Source organism: Prinia subflava, chromosome 2 (genome assembly GCF_021018805.1).
Source record: "Prinia subflava isolate CZ2003 ecotype Zambia chromosome 2, Cam_Psub_1.2, whole genome shotgun sequence".
Lineage (NCBI taxonomy): Eukaryota > Metazoa > Chordata > Aves > Passeriformes > Cisticolidae > Prinia > Prinia subflava.
Genome location: NC_086248.1, coordinates 80,979,753 through 81,001,027, shown reverse-complemented (window position 1 = coordinate 81,001,027; position 21,275 = coordinate 80,979,753). Strand labels below are relative to the sequence as shown.

At 37.2% G+C, this 21,275-nt stretch overlaps 1 protein-coding gene across 1 annotated transcript in view; it reads left to right on the top strand.

Annotated features, from left to right (window-relative positions):
* Positions 1–20,942, top strand: part of HAAO (3-hydroxyanthranilate 3,4-dioxygenase) — a 31,953-nt gene extending 11,011 nt beyond the window's left edge. The window contains exons 3-10 of the mRNA XM_063391902.1: positions 909–992; positions 2,593–2,699; positions 5,507–5,596; positions 6,310–6,353; positions 17,689–17,834; positions 18,930–18,998; positions 20,115–20,197; positions 20,864–20,942. Of these exons, the coding sequence (XP_063247972.1) occupies positions 909–992; positions 2,593–2,699; positions 5,507–5,596; positions 6,310–6,353; positions 17,689–17,834; positions 18,930–18,998; positions 20,115–20,197; positions 20,864–20,942 (702 nt within the window). The remainder of the gene's footprint in view (positions 1–908; positions 993–2,592; positions 2,700–5,506; positions 5,597–6,309; positions 6,354–17,688; positions 17,835–18,929; positions 18,999–20,114; positions 20,198–20,863) is intronic.
* The last annotated feature ends 333 nt before the right edge of the window (positions 20,943–21,275 follow it).

The following is a 21,275-nucleotide window of genomic DNA, read 5'->3' as shown; positions in this document are numbered from 1 at the left end:
ATCATGTTTCAGACTACTTTAACTGCACTAGCACTCTGGTTTCTAGATGTGGTAAAGAGAACATGGAAAACATGGCAGAAGTGACATTTGGAAATATTACTGCTCTGCACTACATAAAAATTAGGGAGAATGTGCCCATTATTTCACATCAAAGATAACAGATCTGCTTACAGATGCTAGCACAGTTCTGTCGTGAAACATGAGGACCTGAACACCTCAAAGCCCCCACAAAGCAGAGCTGGTTTTATTCTGATAACAGCCATGGAAGGTCACCAAAGACAGAATTTTGGGTTCAGTGGTTCTGTCCTTATGCACACTTTGAATGTAAGTGGGAAGAGCAGCAGCTGTTGCTGGATGTGAGTGTATCCACAAAAGTAAAGCAGAACAGCTTCCAAATGGGCAGTTCTTCCCAAATGAGAAAGCCCCATTAAAAAATTGAAAAAGTACACCAGAAAAACTGTGTGTGCATATTTGGAGCTTATTTGGAAAAATGGCATTTAATTTGATTGATTAAAGACCATGCTACATCTGAAATGAAGCTTTCTATATTGTGTAATTAATGCATGCTTGAACTGAAATGTTGAGCCCTCCAGAAAGTAATTCCAAGGGTAAAACCAGGACAGTGGAATTTCACCAGGTCCAGAGGATAGCTCTATATGCAATTACAGACCTCTTGGATAGGCCGGTAATTCTTAGTAAGATGATAGAAATAATACATATTCTGTAACATTTTTAAAATCATTTCTTTTTATAATCAGATTTTAGAAGCCTGTCATTGTTAGGAAAAAATCTGCAAGTACTTGCAACTGCAAATTGAATGTATTTATACATGTATTCTTTGTATAGAGAATATAAAGTACATAATGTTTTGGAATTGCTACCTTAATGCTATTTTCTTATTTCTTCAGCTTTTTTACCAGGTTCAAGGAGATATGTGTTTGAAGATAATTGAAAAGGGGAAACAAAAAGACGTTGTCATCCGAGAAGGGGAGGTAAAACAGGATTGTTTTTTCTGTTGTAGTTGTACATAAGTATGTTAAATGAATGTTTTATGTGTTATTTAGAAACCAATTTATCCCTGCTGTGCAAGAGATGGCATCAGAATGTATTAAAAAAAAAAAAAAAGCTTGAATGGAGCATAGAAAATTTCAAGTAAATAATAGGAAACTACAGTAAACTGTGTTCAACATTTGGCTGTTTCGATGACAGATGAAAATCCCTCTGAATATCTGGGATACCTATTCAGTTCTCACTCCCCTGCATTGTATGGGATCTGCCACATGAATTCAGTTGGATCAGTCTTTTATTTACACCTTGCCAGGTACACACTGCTCACCCCCCCACACACACCATTAAATAAACTGCCTAAATGGAGGAATTTAAATAATTCATGTATTTTCAGCCTTCTTTAGTCCTCACAGCCAGCCTTTCCAACCATTACAGTAGGACAGCTTTAAAAGAGCTGTTTATGAATAAAATGTATCCAATTTTTCCTTATGGTAGTACACTTGCTAAAGCATAGATTGCAGTGCTTTTACTGAGAGAATGAATAGATCCTGGCTGTTACTACGAGTTAGATGTACTACAACTGCCACTCATGGTTATTGACACAAGCTTGAACTGCACTCAAGTCTTCAAAAGGATTATTAGGGCTACTGGAGACAGCCTTTCAAATGGAAGATGTGTTAAACCCAATAGCTCAATGTCACTGAGAGCATTACCACTTTTTCAATTTTGAAACAGAACCACCTTTTCCAACGTCAAGGTTCTGGTGTTACACTTCACACTGAAGGAGCACGCCCAGCTGAGATGTTGGCGTGTAAGAGAAGCACTAATGAAAGGGAGCACACAGTCCTTGGTGGAAAGGCTGACACTAGGACTGCTGAGGCACTCTCATTAGCTCTGTTTTGCAGACAGAGAAACTGTAAGGACTGCCCAGCCTTAGCAAAAACATCTGTACTGGTGAATGATACAGGCTCACCAACTTGCTGCACAGGTAACTGCTAGGAAAGGGTTTATTCTCAAGCTTCAGAAGTAGACTTCTCTTAACCACATGTTGCCTATTCACTTTGTCACTTGCATGAGTAAATAGCCCCTCAGATTTGTTAATTGTTTCCGGAGAGAATAGCACTCCTCATCATGCAATCAAAGGTGCTCACTGTGTTGGGAGGATACATGTGGCTGATTAGTTTAGACATTTTGTTGAGCAGACAAAAACCCTGCTTTTTAATTTCCATTTCAATTACTCAGAAATTGCAGTAAGTTTACAAATTTCAGATGAGTAATTGGTTAGATTTTAATTTCAATTGTGTCTAGCAGTGATGATCAAGCCAGGAGGAGAGAACTTGACTGCCATCAAGGCAGTGCTGATTGCAGTCACTGTGTCATCATTCAAGAGAAAGCAAGACACAGTGTTTGCAGGGCCGTGGGTACCACAGTGGGTGCAGCTGCAAAGGAGAAACACAGGATCAACAAAAAGTAGGGGACAAATGGGGCAAGGAGCAGAAGATTTTGCAGGTTGAGGGGCAGGAGAAGGACAATGCAAAAAACAAAGACTTCCTGACACTGCTGCTTTCTGATTTCATTTAACAGATGTTCCTGCTACCTGCCAGGATACCTCATTCTCCTCAGAGATATGAAAACACTGTGGGTCTTGTGGTTGAGAGGGAAAGATTAAAAACAGAAATTGATGGGCTAAGGTGAAGTATAAACTATTGACTAATCTGTTAGAATTCATAATATAAAGTAATTTCTCATATCAATACAATGCTGTGTTTTAAATTCCTGATAATTTATCAGATTCATCCTGGCAATTTTGTACTAATTCTATCCTCATGTCCATTTATCTACACACACATAAACAGAGATGTCATTTAGCATTTGTTTTAGTTAAACAAGGACCATTATGAAATTTCTTAAATACGTTTTATGGTTATAGCAATCTATTTATGTACTACCTACTGCTATTGCCTTAAGTTTTAAAAAAGATCTCAGAGCTAACAACCCAAATAAAAAAGATTTTTTTTATCACTTCTGGCAATATTAATTCCTTTGCAAGCACTGAAACCAAAAAGATGAAGAGCAGCTTTCTTGTCAAATGTGTGGGAAGCTGAAAACAAAAGTCAATTTTCTCACCACTAGTCCCTCTACATTGTACACACCTTTGCCGATGTTTTATTGCCTTTTGAGAAAAACATCTTCATGTAAGTGAGTGGTTTTCTTTGTATTCTAGAGGGAGCAGGACTAAGCTTTGTCTTGTGTCCATACAGAGTTCACAAGTCTAAGAGGGAAAGTCACAACAGTATAACATTAACCAATGTAGAAAAGCTGTCTTAGTGTTAATCAGAGATGACAGACCAAGCAGAATTTATAGCTGTTCGTATAATCTGTACAGATTCAAAACTGCACTGATATCTGTACTGTTCCTGTCCCTTCACCTACAGTTTTGATTGTTGTATGGGTGGTGTCAAAGCAGGAAGATGGCAAGTATGCAGAGCTAGAAAGACATAATTTTTCATTCAAAGAGAAAAGGCTACAGAAAGAATATAAGAAATGGGACATTCAAGAAAAGAAACACATGATTAAATGCCAAGCTAAAAACAATTCCAGTTCATTTAAAGTATTGTTTACCTATGCACTTGTCTCTTTTTTTCTTTCATTGCAGATCCATAGATTGTGTGGACTTACATTGTTTAAAAGATACTTTAAGCTACAAAAAATTGGCCAGTGATTTAGATAAAATGCTTATTAATAATGTAAAAAATATCTTAAATATTAAAGTAAACTTTACTTAAAGTAAAACAACCTATCATGTGAAGTCTGTGAATGGTATGAGAGAGAAAAATGCTGAATGCTTTTTTAGGGATCCAGGCTGGTGTAGGGATTTGCATTCCAATATAGGCATGCTCATGTGGACAAGCTAAACTAAAAGCTACCTTATGGCTTGCAGGTGGAAACTAACACATCCTCAATTCAAAATTTCTAATCAGATGCCTGAAAATAAATCAGAGATTTTTAGTGCCCTTGTTTTCACACTGATATGGTGAATAAAGAGACTTGAAGTTTTGGAAGTGAACAATCTTGTCATGCATTCCCTCTGTGTGCTCCTGGGAGAGAGGGGAATTAACAACCAGAACCTCTAATGTTCTCATAGTTTTTTCAATACCAGCCACCTGCAGCAAAGACTGCACAAGAGGAAATCATAATGCACTTTGAAGTATGCTGACTCAAGGTCTAATACTGTGTTACTGTTCCATTATTTATCATGTCTACAAACCTTAGTCATAAATCAGAGCCCCCAGCGTGCTGATTACTGCACAAGTGAAGAATAAGTAGCCTGCCCCAGTGTTCCAGCCTAAGTAATGATTTACATGTCTTGTGCTATGAGAAAAATGATCTAGCTAATCTTAATTCTATGGCAAATAAGTGCAAAACCAAATAAGTTTGATGTTAGTCATATTGCTGGATGCTTTGTACCAAACAAGGTATATTTTAGCATCTCCCTTCTCTGTAGATTGTCTGTTCAGAATTTGTGCTGCCAGCACAGCTTTTTCTATATCAGAGGTATAGATACTGTTACTCTCTTCAGTGTATCCTGTTTTTGCAAAACTTGAGGAGCCAGGCAGCTCTTAGAAAATTTCTGGACAATATGTGTATAGATACATAAGACAGACATGAACATACAGATATGGCCAGGATAATTACATAAGTTTTGTTTTCCTTTTCAGACAGACATTCCAGTAACTTTAAACTAAAAAACACAGGGGACCTTTTTAAAAACATTTACAGTGTGAGTGGCAGGACTGGAGCATCATCCCTTGCCAGTCCATGCAATCTTCTAAAAATCTGAGTGCAAATTCTGTATTTGCCATTCCACAGATTGATTCCATACAGTAACCTCGACTTGTTGACTTCACCAAAAATTATTTATTTTTAAGACAAAAAATTAACAAAAGGGAAGCACTAAATTCCTCTTCAGAGGGGTGGCTCAAACACTTCTAAAATCTGTGTTGCAGAACAACATTTTTCACAAACAAGTCCATAATCCACCTTGTTTTCTTACCAGCCCATGCATGGGCATTAAGCAAGCTGACACTATCAAAAATGGGTATTTATGTCACAGCTGCATGGAAGCAGTTACTGGAAATGGTATTTGGGTCCACATTTTTCTGCAGTAACTACACCCAAGGTGAAAGTCATTGGGCCCAAGAGATTATGGCAGCAGTCATTTCCAGGATGACCTAAGGAAAGGTTGCTGAAGGAATTTGGTGACTTATTTGTGACTGATCAACAGAACTGCAAGGCACTCCACAGAATTTTGAGCACCCCACCCACCTAACCAGGAAAACAGAAAGCTTTCCCAAATAACCATTCCTCAGAACAAAGTATTCCAGGCTTGACAATAAATTGCTCTTATACAACATCAAGGTGCTATTTTCTTCAAAAGACTGAGACTGCCTGATCAGTTAGGTAATAAAAGGATTGACTAATGTGTTTACTTTATCAGATACTATGTTGGAGAGTCAACCAATGTCCTCTTCGAAAAATGGTTTCACTGTGAAGATCTTGGCACTCAACTTATACCAATAATTCAAGAGTAAGCTTTTTCCTTTGTAAATTTTTTTAAAAATTGAAATTATATCATAGATCTTTGTCAGTCTTTGGCCTATGTCATTAGTTTGTTATTTATGCTGTGTTTTACATAGACTTGTTAAAAGTTGATTGCTGCTCTATAAATTTTTAATTATGTCTTGTATGCCCCAAATTAATCTAATCAGATTAAAAAGAAAAAAAAAGATAAATCAAGTGTTTTGCACATCTAACTGGAACACACTTTTTTTAACCAGTAAACTTAGTACCACACTGCTTCTTAGTGCTAAAAGAATTGAGTGAAAATTAGCACTGACTAAGGCTAGGTGATCAAGGTAAAGCACTAAAGTGCTTTAAGGTTTCTTTCAATCTTGCTTTAATCTAAACACTTCAATTGATATTATTTATTCATGATCAGGACTGTGGCAAATTTGGTAGAAAGCTACTTTCCAGGGAACATGTGAATGTTGTTAATTAATCAGTTTGTTAAATGATTACTAAAGGTGAACAAGGGAAGTGTTTAGTGACATTAATCTTGTGGGACTTTCAGACAAATCCTCTGTCAGTTAAATAGGTATAACCTTGCATACATGTGATAGTAGCTGAGAGTTTGGCACATCCATTATCAACACAAAACTTACTGACCAGTATTACTGCCTAGTCTTTGTTAACCTACAGAACATGACTTTTTTACTTCTGTTTAAATGTTCATTATTCCAGGTTTTTCAATTCAAGGCAATATAAAACTGGAAAACCAAACCCAGGTAATGCAAATTAGTTTCAGACTTAGAACAGTTGCTGATTGAAGATCAATGATTCTCACCACATAAGTATCTGTTTTTCTTTCTGATTGTTTAAATCAAACTTACTTTGAGAAGTAATTCCTTCCATTACCCCAACCACAAAGAAATTCCACATATGTGATTACCAGCAGCATCTTGTTTGGTCATGTGATGCCATCATAACCACCTATCAGATAACTATACTAGTGTGAAGTGCTAGTATCTCTATCCTTCCACGCCTTTCAAGTCTTATACTATCAAAATTTCACTTCTGACAGTCTATAATAAGATCGCTGCAAGTAGAATGAATGCACTTTATACCTACTTGTACTCCTTTACCTAGAACTATATGCTACTCTCGGGAAACCTAGAGAAAGCCAGATGATTTCAGTTTCCATAGGATCTCATCTGTTTAACATTTTATTTCTATGCTGTCTTGCCACATTTTTTATTTTGTCTCTGTTGTGGATAGTGACTGTAAATTCCACACTGGAACAGATACTCCAGTTGTAACTCCATTTAAATCTGTTGGAAGGAGACATAGAAAAGAGAAAGTGACTTCTAGAAAGTAAAGTTATTAGTTTTAGCTTTTAGGAGTCAGACCTCTCAAATGTGATGGTTGCTTTCTGCATGGCAACAAAAGCCTCAATTGCAAGGATATTGCAACAGTGGGAAATTTGTTCTGCTGAAATCTTACAATCCTGCTGGCCCACAGCTTTACAAGAGCACCCAGCATGTGCATGATCCCTTGCTATTGATTAACATAAGCTTATGTTAATCAAAATACCGCCCTTATATTTTAATTATGTACAAAAAGACCACACTACACAACCATTTCTGCATCTTCAGGAACAGGGTCTGTAGACTATTTGGAAGTGCTTTAGTTAGGTCAGTTTAGTGCCTGGTCAGTTCTGCTGCAAGAACTACCTGGAAAGTCTCCATGACATTACCGAGTTCTTAATTGACACATGGAAAATCATAAGAACAGCAGAAGCTGCCTGTGTAATCTCCGGGAGAGCCTGAGATTCCTTCCCAGGAAAGTTCCTACACCACTTAGCCAATTGCTAACCAGTCCAGTCAATGCCACTGCTCAGCTGGCTTTGTTCTTTCAAATCTCTCTGCTGTCTCATCTGTACTGGCAACCGAGGGACATCCCGCACCAACCAAGAAATGTATGTATGGCTCAGGGGCACTGCACCCAGCTGAGCCACTCCTCACCTCATCACCAACTTGAATGTCATCCTCTAGTCACACTCAAAACTTAAATTCCACAGCTCTTGTCACACAAGAAATTTACTTTCCCCTCTACAAAAGGTTTTTGTAACCAACCATCCTTAATCTTCACATCAATTCCTAAGTATCTTAAGATAATTGTTATGAATTACTCTAAGGGAGACAAAAATGCTATTTCCACATCTGTCCCATTTCTCAGCTTGGTAGTCACCATAAAAAAGTCATTTTTTGCCATCTCAATCAATACTAGAACAAAGCTCTTACTCAAATCCTAAAATTGGGTTAAGCATTTTTTGCATGAATGTCAAATTTTTAAAAATAGTTAACTAAAACATTGTCACCAACATGAAGTTAAGAGAAAAATCTCCTGTATGGGATAGCAACCTTAAAGCCCTTGCATTTAGAAAATGGTAAAGCAGTCAGAAACCCTGCCTGAAAACTTTGCTGCTGAACCAGCTTAAGGCACTGGTTTCTTTGACTGACTGCAGAATGTGATTCTCAGGAAAAGGCTCCATGATTTTTATAAATAAAATGGGATTGTCTCCGAGGTCTTACTTTTATTTCTATGCACTATCAAAATCTGTTTCACTCTGAGGATGTCACCTGTGTTTGGGTGTTGATGGTTTGGTTTGTTTGGGGTTTTTTTGCATGGAATGTGTGAGGGCTAGGTAGCACATGTACTGCCTCACTGTGTGTTCATGCAGTGTTTAGCAGAGGAAATATAATTTCAGATGAAGCCTCTAGATGCTGCTGTAGTAAAAAAAATACCATATCATACCATACATAGTATCCAATACAGTGATTTCCAATAGGCATCCCTCACCAGGTTAAGAGTTTAAATGTCAGGAGCAAATTAATAATATCAGCACAGAAATGAAACAACATTAAAAATTTATATTGTTAATATTTTTGCAGAAGATTAGGGCTAAAGAACAAACCTGACAATCAATCAGAAGCTACAATATATCCTGACACCTTTTTTTTAAAACAAGTAATTCTGAGAAACTGTTATTGATAAATTCAATACAGAAGCTCTTTTATTGTAATTTACCTGACAGGCTTTCAGCCTGGGGAAAAGCTCTCTTTTTCCAATTTTCAGGTTTTGTGGATAATAACTAACCCAACATCTCAGTGATATCTTATGTACGAGGAAAATACCCCACATTTTTAGTTACAAAAATTTTAGTTTATAGCTTCTGTAACTGTCAGTGAGACTGACAGTGTTTAAAAAAAAATCAGAGTTTGACTGAGATAAAAGTAAGCTGGTAATATGTTCACTCTGAAGGCATACCCAGCTGACATAAAAATAATGCTTTGGATTTATTCCCTCAGCAGCTCTCTTTTCTTTTTTGTTTTTTCTTCTAAGAAGTGGAGTTCAGCAATCAGCATGACATTTGTAATATATAACAAGCTACCACCACTTGCCATGATGTTTCACTCAATACATAACATCATTTGAGCTGGCTTATGCAGAGGATGGAGTTTCAGCTTTTTTTTTTTTAGTTTCTCGTCTGAAAATCCAGAATCACCTCAATTTAAAAGTGCCAGCTGAAGCGCTCTCAGGTTCCTCTCTACATAAGCCTGAACTAGTGCTTCACCTTCCTAGAGAGAAGTGGAATAAAATTGAGGAAAAACATCTTCAAAAAAATCCTTGATTGCAGCACACTCATAGAGGAAAGCTGTAAATGGAATCAATCAAGCACCAATGGCTTTTGAAAAAACACCACATTAAAAAAAAAACCAAAAAAAAAAAAAAAAAAACACCAAAAAAAACCAAATCAAAAAACCCCACACCACCCACCTAAGTCCAGATTTTTTTCTTGATTTATTTATGGTTTCTGGCTTAGCCAATAGCAAGGAGAGTCCCTCTGAAAGCAGAGGGAATAAAAATACATTGAAATCAATCAGAATATATGAAGACACAGAAGAGGGACTCAAATACCATCAGGAAAAATATAGTCGGAAATATATATTGCATACAATCCTTACTTGAGGCATCCTCCCTGGAACTGTTTTGTATTTTATTACTAGACTCTTCTGTTTCCATGTGCAGAAATAAAGTCTGAGAATACTCTCCTCTTTTTTATCAAAAAGAGTGAATATATTTAGGATATAGGCTATACAGGGAACTCTCAAGATCGGTTGATTTGGGTTAATTTTCATATTTTTTGACATGAGGAATCATAGTTATCAAAACAAGTCTTGCTACTTTCAGTTGAATCAGCTTGAGAGCAAGATTATCCCAATGTATCTATTTCATCCCACTTTTCTAGTCAAAAGGATAAGAGACAGTTCAGACAGAGAAACCTCGGTTCTAATAAACAGTGATGGCAAAATATTCTTTACAGAAGTAACCAGAAACTCAAAAGCTTTTCCTCCCATGCCTGAAATTATCCAGACTTCTTTTAGGAGTAATTTGATGGGGAAAACACTGCAAGAAATTCTTTTCCTAACTTAGATATGTTTGAAAATGCACCTCATGAACTTTAATGATATAGGTAGAATGTCAGGTTTTTGTTTCTCCAAACTAATCTACTTGTAATTATCAATGAAATTTTATTTCCCAAATAAGATTTATTGTGTGAGAACATACAGATATATAATAGAAAAAACAGTCCCATAGTGACTTCGTAGCAAAATTTTTATTGATTTTTAGTGTATCTAGGGTGATTTACAATCTAGATAAAGAATCTAGTTAGTATAGTTAGAATACAGCACAGTTTTATGTTTGTGATTCAGAGCAAGCAAAACCTAAGCAATTGAACGACCATGAAAAATTAGATATTTTCTCCAGCCAGTGAAGCAGGGATTGCCATGGAGCCCAGGCCTGCTCTGTAAATGTTTTGTGGTCTCAGCAGTGCTGTCAAACAAGTTATAAGGGTAAGCTCAGCACTATAAAAATTCTGTATGGTCATCCTCTGTACCTAATCCACTGAACCTCCATAGACAGTACTTGCTGCTCAGTCTGGCTTCGCTGATATATAAAAACAAGCAGATCTTTATTCTTCTATTTTTTTTCTTCTTTTCAGTTAGCTGGCTAGTGGGCCATGTTAATTCAATTAAAACTACTTCAGAAAACCAAAAACATGAAGGAAGAAATTCTGTCTGCATTTGTACTAGGGCAAAAACAGGGCAAAAACTTGAAATAACTGTATAAATATTTGTGATTTTCTGTTTTAAGTACATTGAAATATTCTAAAGATAGCGTATCTGTGGGTTTTTTCAAATAAGAATGCTGATTTTGAAAGTTTTATTTGCAACTTATCTGTTTAGAAAATTGACTATTTGATTCTCTTTACTCTCATCTTGAAGGACTTCCAAGACACCTAAATGGATCTTTCCTTCTCTTCTATAACACGGTACTTCTTTCTGCTCTTTCTTTCTTTACTTCTTTCTGAGTACTTGTATTAAAGAACAGTATATGAGCATTTAGATATTAAGGACTATCTAATTAAGGAATAACCAATACCAATACTTAATTTTAAACTGTCTAGACCCATCAAAATTGTACAGTTCCCCACAACACCATCTCTGTAACTTTTATCAGCAACATGAATCTCCTCCTTTTCTGTATCATCCTCATTGCTCTCCTCTGGCAAAGATGACCATATAAACATACTATTTATCTTTAGCCTGTCATATGTAGATCCTTTAACTTCCAAGTCATCTTTCTATCTCTCCTGAAGCTGCATCTAAACTGAAAAGGGTATATAGGTGGAAGAAGGAGGTAGAGCCATATAATATAACCCTTCCATTCTTATAAGCATGTTACCTCTCACTGCTTTCCTCTGTTTCTCCTCCTCTCGTATTTAAAAGCTTTCTACTTTACACCAGTCCCTAATGAGTACAGAGCTCATAATGAAAATGAACTACTCAGACAGACCAACCTAAGCCAGCAATATTTAGTGCAGAAATAAAGTAGGATTACAACATCTGGAGTAGAACTGCTATAATTTTCCATATGAAAACTTCTACGGAGGTTTTTCTTAATTGCAAACTACAGTGTATCATCCCAGACCCAGGACTGCAGGCTGCACATTCTCTGGAGCCAAAAGGTTCATTAGGCTCCCAAGGCTCCCAGAGCTGCTAAAGACACCACCCCCCCCCCAAAAAAAAAACCACCACCAAGACAATCTTCAGGAAGAAATCTGCTTCTCCCACAATATTCTCAAGTGAGCCTCCTCATAGAGGGGCAGAGCATAAACTAGAGGCTCTGGGAGCTCTCCTGATGCTTCATTACGTGAAACCAAGCCACTACTGACCTACAGTGCCTAATGTACATAATAAACCTATCAAAGAAATAGGAAGAAACACCCTGTAGAGTTGTTTTCCTTTCTGTTTAGACTTTTATGAAAAAAAAACCAAAAAAATAAAAAACCAACCAAAAAAAAAAAACAGTTATAAAGCTCAGCAGTGTCACAGCAGGTATGTACTCTCTAATAAAATAGCTTCTTTCTTCCTTACAATCTTAAATGCTCCCCAGACAGCAACATCTGAAACAGCAAACTCATTAATGGAGTTCGTCTGACATTTTCAGTAGTGTTTCTGAGGCTATTTAGTGGTAATAGCTCACACATGCTGTAAAAATCTTTGTCTCACCAATAGAGTGAGGTCTCAACTCTTGTTATAATGAAATATCCTATTCCTCGTCTATGGAAACTGAAGTTACATACAAAGAGGATGCTCTGAGTTATAAAAGGCAGATTCAGAAACAGAATTAAGACTTTTTTATTTTAGGATAAGTGGACACCATTTCTCAATACAATTTGTCATTCTAATTACAATAACCTAGCTAGAGCATGAAAAACGTTTAGAAGGAATTATAGCCTAAATAGTGACCTTTTTTGGGTCCCTTTCCTCCTGGCTGATGGGATCTCCTTTTGAAAAAGCTATATTTCTTTATTACAAAATATTTTTCAAAGCTTTCCTCATCAAACTTCTTAGTTTCAATTAGGAAAAAAAAAAAGAAAAGGAAAAAAAGGAAAAAAAAAGAGAAAGCTGTTCTGTTTCCAGCATAGATTTAATGACACAAAGAAAAATGTGCCTAGAAATAATTACACGGACAAGTCATAAATTAGCAGTCATGCCAAATCTCAGGGCATGCTACAAAAAAAAAAAAAAAATACAGTTACACAGGGAAATGTATGATTGCACCAAGTGAGTGCTGTATTTTCAACTAAATGCTTCTGCATCTATATTCCACAACAGGGAAATGAACCAACAGCCCTCCAAGTAATCACTCTCAGTGCTTTCACTCTGGATTTTTATATGGACTGGGCTAACTACTTGTTCTTTCAAACCCAGATGTCTGAAATTATGTCCCTCATTTCACCAGTTTTATTTGCAGAGGTATAAAAATCCTACTAGTCTCATTGACGTTTCTGTTAACTTGGAGAATAAAACAGACTTTTTCTTAGAAATTAGGTAGGCACATATGGGAAAAACATCCTAGGGAATGTATTATTGCTGGCATTGGTAATTAAATGTGAAATGCTACAAAACTCTATAATTGGAATCATTCATTATGATATAGTATTGAATACATAGAAATTATGAATTATGAATACATAGAAACTGTACAGAAATAAATTAGTACATAATTTAAAAATAGTTCATGAGGTCTTTATCCCTAGTCTGTACTATTTTATACTCAATTAAAGGATGAAAAGAAAAATAAAAAAGAGTATTCAATCACCCCACTTTCTGCTGTTATAGACACCATTTGTAATGGACTCTGTCACATCCTTGCATGGAGATGGGGCCACAGCAGGCAGGGACAGACTGAGGCAGCACAGCACCTCAGGGTGGTGGGATAATTAGTGAGAATATATGGGGATTTAAAGACTTGAACCTTGTTCCATCTAGAATGTGCTGTCTACAAGTGAAGGGTGACACATCACTGAAAGATAGAGTTTTTCATAAAGCCAGCATGCAATCAGTTGACCTTATTTTGAGATATATCAAGTGCTTTATTGCTCTTTTCCTTTGAGCAAACCTTGAAGAAACGAGAGCTGTGGGAAGAGGTTGGGGATAGTAGGGTTCAAGAGAATGTGATGGTTTGATTTCTTGACAAGAAAGCTTAGGAGGGAGGGGAAAGGGGCAAAGGAAGAAAGAAAGGGGCAAAGGAAGAAAGAAAGGGGCAAAGGAAGAAAGAAAGGGGCAAAGGAAGAAAGAAAGGGGGAAAAGGGGCTTTCCATGTAACATGTGAGTTAAGCAAATACAGCCACATATACCTGGTAGGTCAATCTTCTTTACCTGTTCTCTTTATTGCATCAGAAGCACAGTACTCCTAGCAAACTCCAACTTTTCTTTAGATAGTCTCTGTTGAGGCTATATCTACCTGTATATTCAAATTGCTCTTTTCTCTCAAGCTGTTCTCTCCTTCTTTGCCCAGTTTAATATTCTCAGACTCAGTACAGTATTGTTTAACTGAAGTCCACTTCCTCTAAAACCTGTAATTTCCTTTTTTAAATATTTACAAACTCATTTGGTAAACACAACATTTTTCAGCTAAACATGATATCATCACATTGTAATTAAAACCTGTAAAAAGGTGTAATCCCATAAAGAACACATTGCTGTGTTATAAAATTTTAATAGTAACGATCTGCAGAAATGGACTTAAGTATTGAACATTTAAATGGATGTCTGAAAAGGTAAGAAAATACTAGATTTGATGTTCCACTTAGTGTTGTATTACTTGGAAAAACCTACACAAGACTATTAGCTGACTAGCTTAGAAGTGCCATTTTCTTGCATGTTGCTGGCATATTTTTACCTTTACCATTATTAAACATGTTGTCTCCTTTTCTCACAGTATTGCTAGAACAGAACTCCAGAAATACAGGCTTGCGCTTCCTCAGATACTGCTGAAAGCAAATGTACAAGCTAAACAGAAATCTATGTAACAATATCTAAATATAAGCCATTTGCCTGATTAGAAATAATCATTTCCTTTAGAAGCACCAGGCCTCAACTCCAGTATGTGTGGGACTGCAAGAGATTGAATCCTCTTCATTGTAGCTTGTTAGCTGAAGTTCACAACCATTAGGACACCTACAGCTTTTAACATCACGCAAGGGATCAGCATCAGGGTTAAATAAGGACTCAGTCAAGCAGTCTATTGATAATGTCACACATCTGTCATGTACCTCATCACCACAGTGCTCCCTCATTTGTTCTGCAGTAACAGATAATCAAATCACCATACTGGGTCACACTAAAAGGTTAATTCCATGCAGGCACAGTTTCCAAAGGCCATTATGCTGTCACTGGGCAAGTGCCATTAACATCAAAAGTAGTATTAAGCCAAAACCCCATCACAGCCTAGGGCCTGCTGATACGACAAGTGTCAAAAAAAAAAAGCTCTTAAACTGAGGTACTTAAAGTCTAAATAAAGAAAAGTCCACCTTTACTTAAAAGTAAATTAAACTGTTAGCTGATTGCTGTTTATCACAAACAAGAAAGGACAGTGCACCACAGTAAGTGCAGGATGTATGACACTTTACAGTGGCCCCAAGTGGGCACAGGCCACTCTGAGCTGTTGTCCAAGCTGAGCAGGGCAACTGGAGTCAGAGATTAGCAGAAAGAGGAAAATAGCAAAATTATGTTTATGGAGAAGAACAGACAGAAGTTAAACTACAAACTTAAACCTCTTATTTTTAGATTTGTGTTGCCTCTTGGTCAAAATGTAAACAAGGACTTTGGCTTTCTTTTTTACCCTAAATTCCTTGCAACTCATGGGGAACATTCATAATTGTCCTTGCCCAAAACCCACAGCGTCCATTCTTGAGAGTCAGCTTTTTGCTATTCATTCTCCAGCATATAAAATCTGAACTTACTTGTCAGCTTGATGCTGGAATTTTTAAACTCTGGAGAAGAAATATTCCCCAAGCTGAGCAAGATACTCACAGCATCTCAGTATCTGTTGGTATCTTGGTATTTGTCTCTTATCCTGCCAAACAAAAAACCCACCTTAAAAACCCACATACCTCTCTCAACTAGGACATGCATTTTAGTAGAAAGCTCCACCAATGGGTAACTTTCTTGAATTCCAAAACTACAAGAAACTTTTCTGAATTCAAATGATGAGTTTTATTCTGAAAACAAAATAAAACAAAAAAACTGGTAAAGATTTCAGCTATTAATAGAACAAAATATTTCAATGTCTTTTGGAGTAGCAGTTGCACTGAGTACCTTCTCATAAAATTTCTGATAAATTTTCTTTTCTTTTCCTTCTCTGCTGGGCTTGAACACATATCATAATATTTTAGACCTTTGTTTTACATCAGTCCCCCGTCAAAAAAGCAATTTTCCACTGCATCCTCATTTGCACATATCCATAATTTAAGGACAAAATATGTATGTGTTCCTAATTACATCCAAATTATGTTTGATGAACCTGTGAAAATTAAGGAAAAAACCCCAAGCGCTCATATTCCACTGAGAAAAATGAAGCACCAAAACTAAATCACCAAATGCCTTAACAGTGCATTTTAGTGTTATCAGACAATAAAATATGGAATGTTCAAGACTAGATTATGTTAATGCTTACAAGATCAGAATAAAGTAAATCTATTGTAAAGACTTTCTTTTTTCCTTTGGTGCTGCTTAATTTCTCTGGATGAGTTTGATTTTCAGGAAAAGTTGTTTTAAATATTTCAGTTAAATAATGTAAAAGCAGGAGGCTTTTGTATTTAAAAAAAGCCTGAAGAAAAAAGCTTTCAAACAAAAAAAAATCTTTTTTGCTGCAGACTTCTTCAGATTACTTTCAGAATTTCCTGAAAGAGGCATTTCCAAGAGAAATTATTTCAAAAAAATTGAATTATTTTAATATCACAAAATCACAGCGTGGGTGAGGTTGCAAGGGACCACAGTGGGTTATCAGGTCAAAACTCCCAATATACTGGAGAAGAAATTTGAATGGTAAAATTTTGTTTCTACAACCAAAGGGGTAGGATCCCACCCAGATTATCTGGAGATGGGTGTACTCGGATTACTGGGATCCCATGAACAGCAACAGCATCTTCTGTACACTGCTATCCCTTTAATGGACTGACCCTCTCACATATTGTTCAAATATAAAATGGTCTGTAATGGAAAACTGAATTGGTATGTTCAAAACACTGCAGAGCAGTGAAATTCAGCATTAGAACAGATGCAAAAGAATATTGCATAATGAATACACTAATACTTAAAAAAGAGCTGTTCTATTACTAGCACTGAGACTAAGATTTGGCTGCAAGTTGATTACCACAATGCATTTGGGAGCAAACCATCCAGGGAGTTTTTCCAGCATCTGGTTGGCATTACTGCATGAAATTACTCAAGGGGTGTTCCCCCATGGCATCTCAGAACAAACTACTTAGAATCACTAAGGCAATTTCTCTGCCTCTGTACTTCACTGTGAGCTGGTAAATAACTAAAGCTCATTTCAAATACCAGCAACATGCAGCATGAAGCTTGAATTTTGCCAGCTATACTGATACTGCAATTAGTCCTCCAGCTATTTTAAGTCAAATCATTTAGGAAGGAGAATTACTGGAAATTAAATCCAGTAAACAGCTCCAGGAACACCACAAAAAATACATAGTATGAAACTTTAGGTTATACTAATCTGTTTGGTTCGCTGTGGCCAATGTATTTGAAAACAGGGGACACACAGGGGAGAAGAAACATAAAAGCCAGTACTATGTGAGAGATGTAGAATAAGTTTATTGTATAGGCCTAAGTCTGCTTTTAGAGAGACATGATACGAGCAAAGGCTCAGGGATGACACATCATGTTTTACCAGTGCAGAAGCTGGTCTGAAAGAGAATGAGGACTATGCCAGGAGGAACTAGGCAGTGTACTGCATGGTGTTTAAATACACACTTCTGACAGCATCTTTGAAGTTGCTCCATAAAGACACACAAATGATGTATACATCTTGCAATCTCAAGAAATCCTGATAATGACCACAGCACTGCTTACTGTCACAACTGACTTTTGACTAGATACTGACTGTAAGTGGATCCCTCAATTAAAATTTTTGCTAAGACCAAAGGAAGCAAGTATCACTGATAGCCCACTGCCTTGCTTACAGATGAGCTCCTGAAAGAAACACCTTTCCCACTGAATTCCGCTTCTGTTATGGAGCCATTCTCCTTCTCGAGCTGGTTAGATGATCATCGTGATGAAATAAAACAGAAGAAATCCTTGAGTATGTTTGGAGATAACTTTGAAACAGAGGTAAGGGGGTATAATTTCTCTAAAAAGAAGGAGATGTTTTAAAATGTATGGATAATTGGTGCCTACCATTCAGATTGAGTGAAACCAGGCCTGGGAGCAATATATAGTCAGCAGAGAAAGTGGTGCACCCCAACAGAGGTACATGTCTTTGGTCCATTGATTTGACTAACTTAGGGCAGGGGCTTTCTGCCTCATGACTTCCTTTTACAGAATCAACCTGAACTTTATTTCTGTTCCTTTGGGATTAAAAATCTCCTTCATTGCCCTGTCCCTCTTCTCATATTTCCCAAATCAGAAGCATCAGCGTGTTGCAAATACCACTCAAGTGTGCTCAGCTCTTTATGTGTTTGAGCAGAATTCGTGGTCCAAGTCTAATCTGGGTGTATAAACACACCTTTTTTTTCCTGCCCCTCCATCTACATAAAGTGGAATCAAGGAAAACTGGACAGCAACCAGAGAGCCTGGGCTGCCCTGAAACATTCCACTTCACAGTTTAGTTAAACACAGTCTAGCTTGGGTGTTAAATGAAGCTGTCAACATTTGATATCTGTGCTGTATGCGTGATGTTTACAAAACATATTCCTCTCCAGAATTACTTGGAGTCACACTCCAAAGAATCCAATACAGTTGACAGCAAAGTGACAGTGTGGGAATGTCAGGAAGAACACAGAGGGGGCAGAAAATGAGAAGGATGAAGTCCTGTCTGCAGCATTTTTAATGTCAATGAAAGAAACTTTTCTACTTCAACAGGCTCTTGACAGGGCCCAGAGTTCATGAGGAGGAAGTGCCTGTTCCAAGAACAGAAGCAGGAAGCATATAGATGCAAAACTGAGAGTGGGAGGAGGCAGAAGGAATAGATAAGCGAGGATGCAGAGGAGCATAAGGAGTGGCAGGTGTGACCAGTTCCCTTTTTATCAGCAGGAATCAATATGAGAATACCAAACAGTTTGAATTTTAATGTCTGTAAAAATAATGTCATCTTCTATGAATATTCTCCTGTAAAAATAGTGTGTTTTAAATGCTCTTGGAAGATGAATATGGACACTTTGGTCACCTGGATAAAACCATTACTTTTCTTACTTTTTTTTTTTTCAGGTTATAGCTTATGGACCAGGAACAACTGAGAAAAGTAAAAAGAATTCAGATATCTGGATATGGCAGCTGGTATGTGGCAATTCACACTTGTTAACTTATGAGTTCATGTTTAAGTTCAGACTGAACAGTAGTAAAGCCTTCTAGCAACAGAAACTGGAATGATTCCCTTCCTCCTCATAGGCAAGATCACCAGTAGGCACCACCTTTCAGCTTTAAACTGTAATGAAAAATGACTTTAAAGTGAAAAATAGCCTCTTTTTCGTCATCATGTATGTTGATGACAGCAATACTTGCCCCCCATCCTTGTTGGGAATTTTAATGCACCCTACCTAGGCTATATACTGTAAATATATCAGAATGCCTCCAAGCAATAAAGCAAAATCATCTCTTAGTTCTTCCTTGAAACATTTGTCCTCATCCTGAAGTCAAACTGGAATCAAGTAGAATAAGCTAACAAAAATGCCTGAAAACTTGTTTGTACTAAATCAGATTTGTAGGTGATCCAGGTGTCCTTCGTTCAGCTTGCTTTTAGAATACATTTGCAACCCAAAGAAAAAGAAAAGCTAATTTTTGCTTACACAAGTCAGGCCAGCTTGAGAGGCAGATATTTCTATTAGTTCCACTTCTGGTGAAATTCACAGGGACTATCAAATACTAATTAAAGACGTCATAATCTTGAAAGACATTTGTTTACACTGCAGCTTACATTGGCCTGCAGAATCAAGACCTTGTGGCTGGCAAGAACCTGGCTCCCCTGCTTGACAAGATAATAACTTGTCCGTTCCAGTGCAAAGGGACTCAGCAATCTCAGTCAGCCCCCTGCTGACTCGTGAACTGCTCTTCAAGACTTAAAGAGCTATGAGGAATCAGAAAAGTAGAAGAGGAGTTTGAACTACTCCAGATGACTCTCTGTAATTTCTGGAGGTCTACCAACCTCTAGGCTGCTAGATTATATCTGTGGCAGTGTACCCCAAGAATCAGGCAATGGGAAAGAGTGAACACTGAAACATATTTTTACTGATGCTAATAGTGTTAGACAGACAAGGTCAACTGAGTATTTAGCTAGACCTGATGAAACAGAACAGGTCTGAGGTGTTCTTTCGGCAGGAAAGATTTCTGTACGTGCAGCATTCTCTTTCTGCTGGGGACAGGACATGGAAAATTAAAAGCCTTCTTTCCCTTCAGGAGGGCACATCGACTGTTGCCATGGATGGTAAAACCCTGACTCTCTCTGCTGGTGACAGCCTGCTTGTCCGTGCCCAGTCTACGTGAGTAGAGATGAGCAGTGGCTCAGAGCGTGATTCCTCAGCAACACAAGCTCTGTGTGTTCAACCCACACCACGCAGGGCACCACTGGTGCAGAAACACAGCGTCTACGAAGGCAGGATTCGCAACAGCCTCTGTTATTTCTCGGGGCAAAAGTGTTTTCAGGAGGAAAAGCCAGAGATTCATTCTAGTTCACCTCTTATGATAAAAGCTGGAGAAAATAAATTTTTAAAAAATTGAAATAAATAAATAAATACTAATTTTTTTAAAAAAAAAGATAAGCACTACCAAGAAAATGCAGCATGCAAAAGACCTTGTGTAAAGATAGATGGCCTGAATCCACCCACTGGTACTCACAGCAGATGCTCAAAGCATCAGACCAGGTTTAACCAACATCAATGCAGGAAGATTTCAATGCAGGGGTTCAGACTAAGAACACATCTTCTCTTCCTGGAGTAGGATGCATACAGCTGTTTTATAACCTTGACACATGTGATACACATAAAGGAAAATAGCTTCCAGAGGGATGGAAAGGAAGATGTAGAGCATGGCTAAAGCTGATAAAGTGCCCTCTCCTCCTTTACAATATCATCAATGTCTCTTTTGTTGGTTTGAGTGTGTGGTTCCCCTCTGTACACATTTCATCATCTCTCTTTCCATTCTTCCAGGTACTGCTGGAAAAGAGCAGAAGATTGTGTTGCTCTCTGCATCGCTCAGGATCCAAAACGCAAGCAGCCTTATAAATAATTCCTGTGTCAGTTGGCTTTCATGATAACCAAGTTTTAACCTACCTATCTTAATTATCTTTTACTCAAAATGCCTGGAAATTTGAACAATTTAACACAATGATTAAGTGGAGTCAAGTGCTGTGCCCAATTAAAACTTTTTCCCCAGGTAGTTAGAGCTTCAGCAAAATTTATAATCAGTATTTTTTTTAAGATCTAGCATTTTGTTTGGTTTTATCTGAAAGGAAATGACAATATATCCAAATAGCAGGATTATTTATCTAATAAGATATTATACTATCTAGAAGAAATTAGAGACTTTTGAAATGTAAGTCTCTGCCAGAAGATGTAGAAA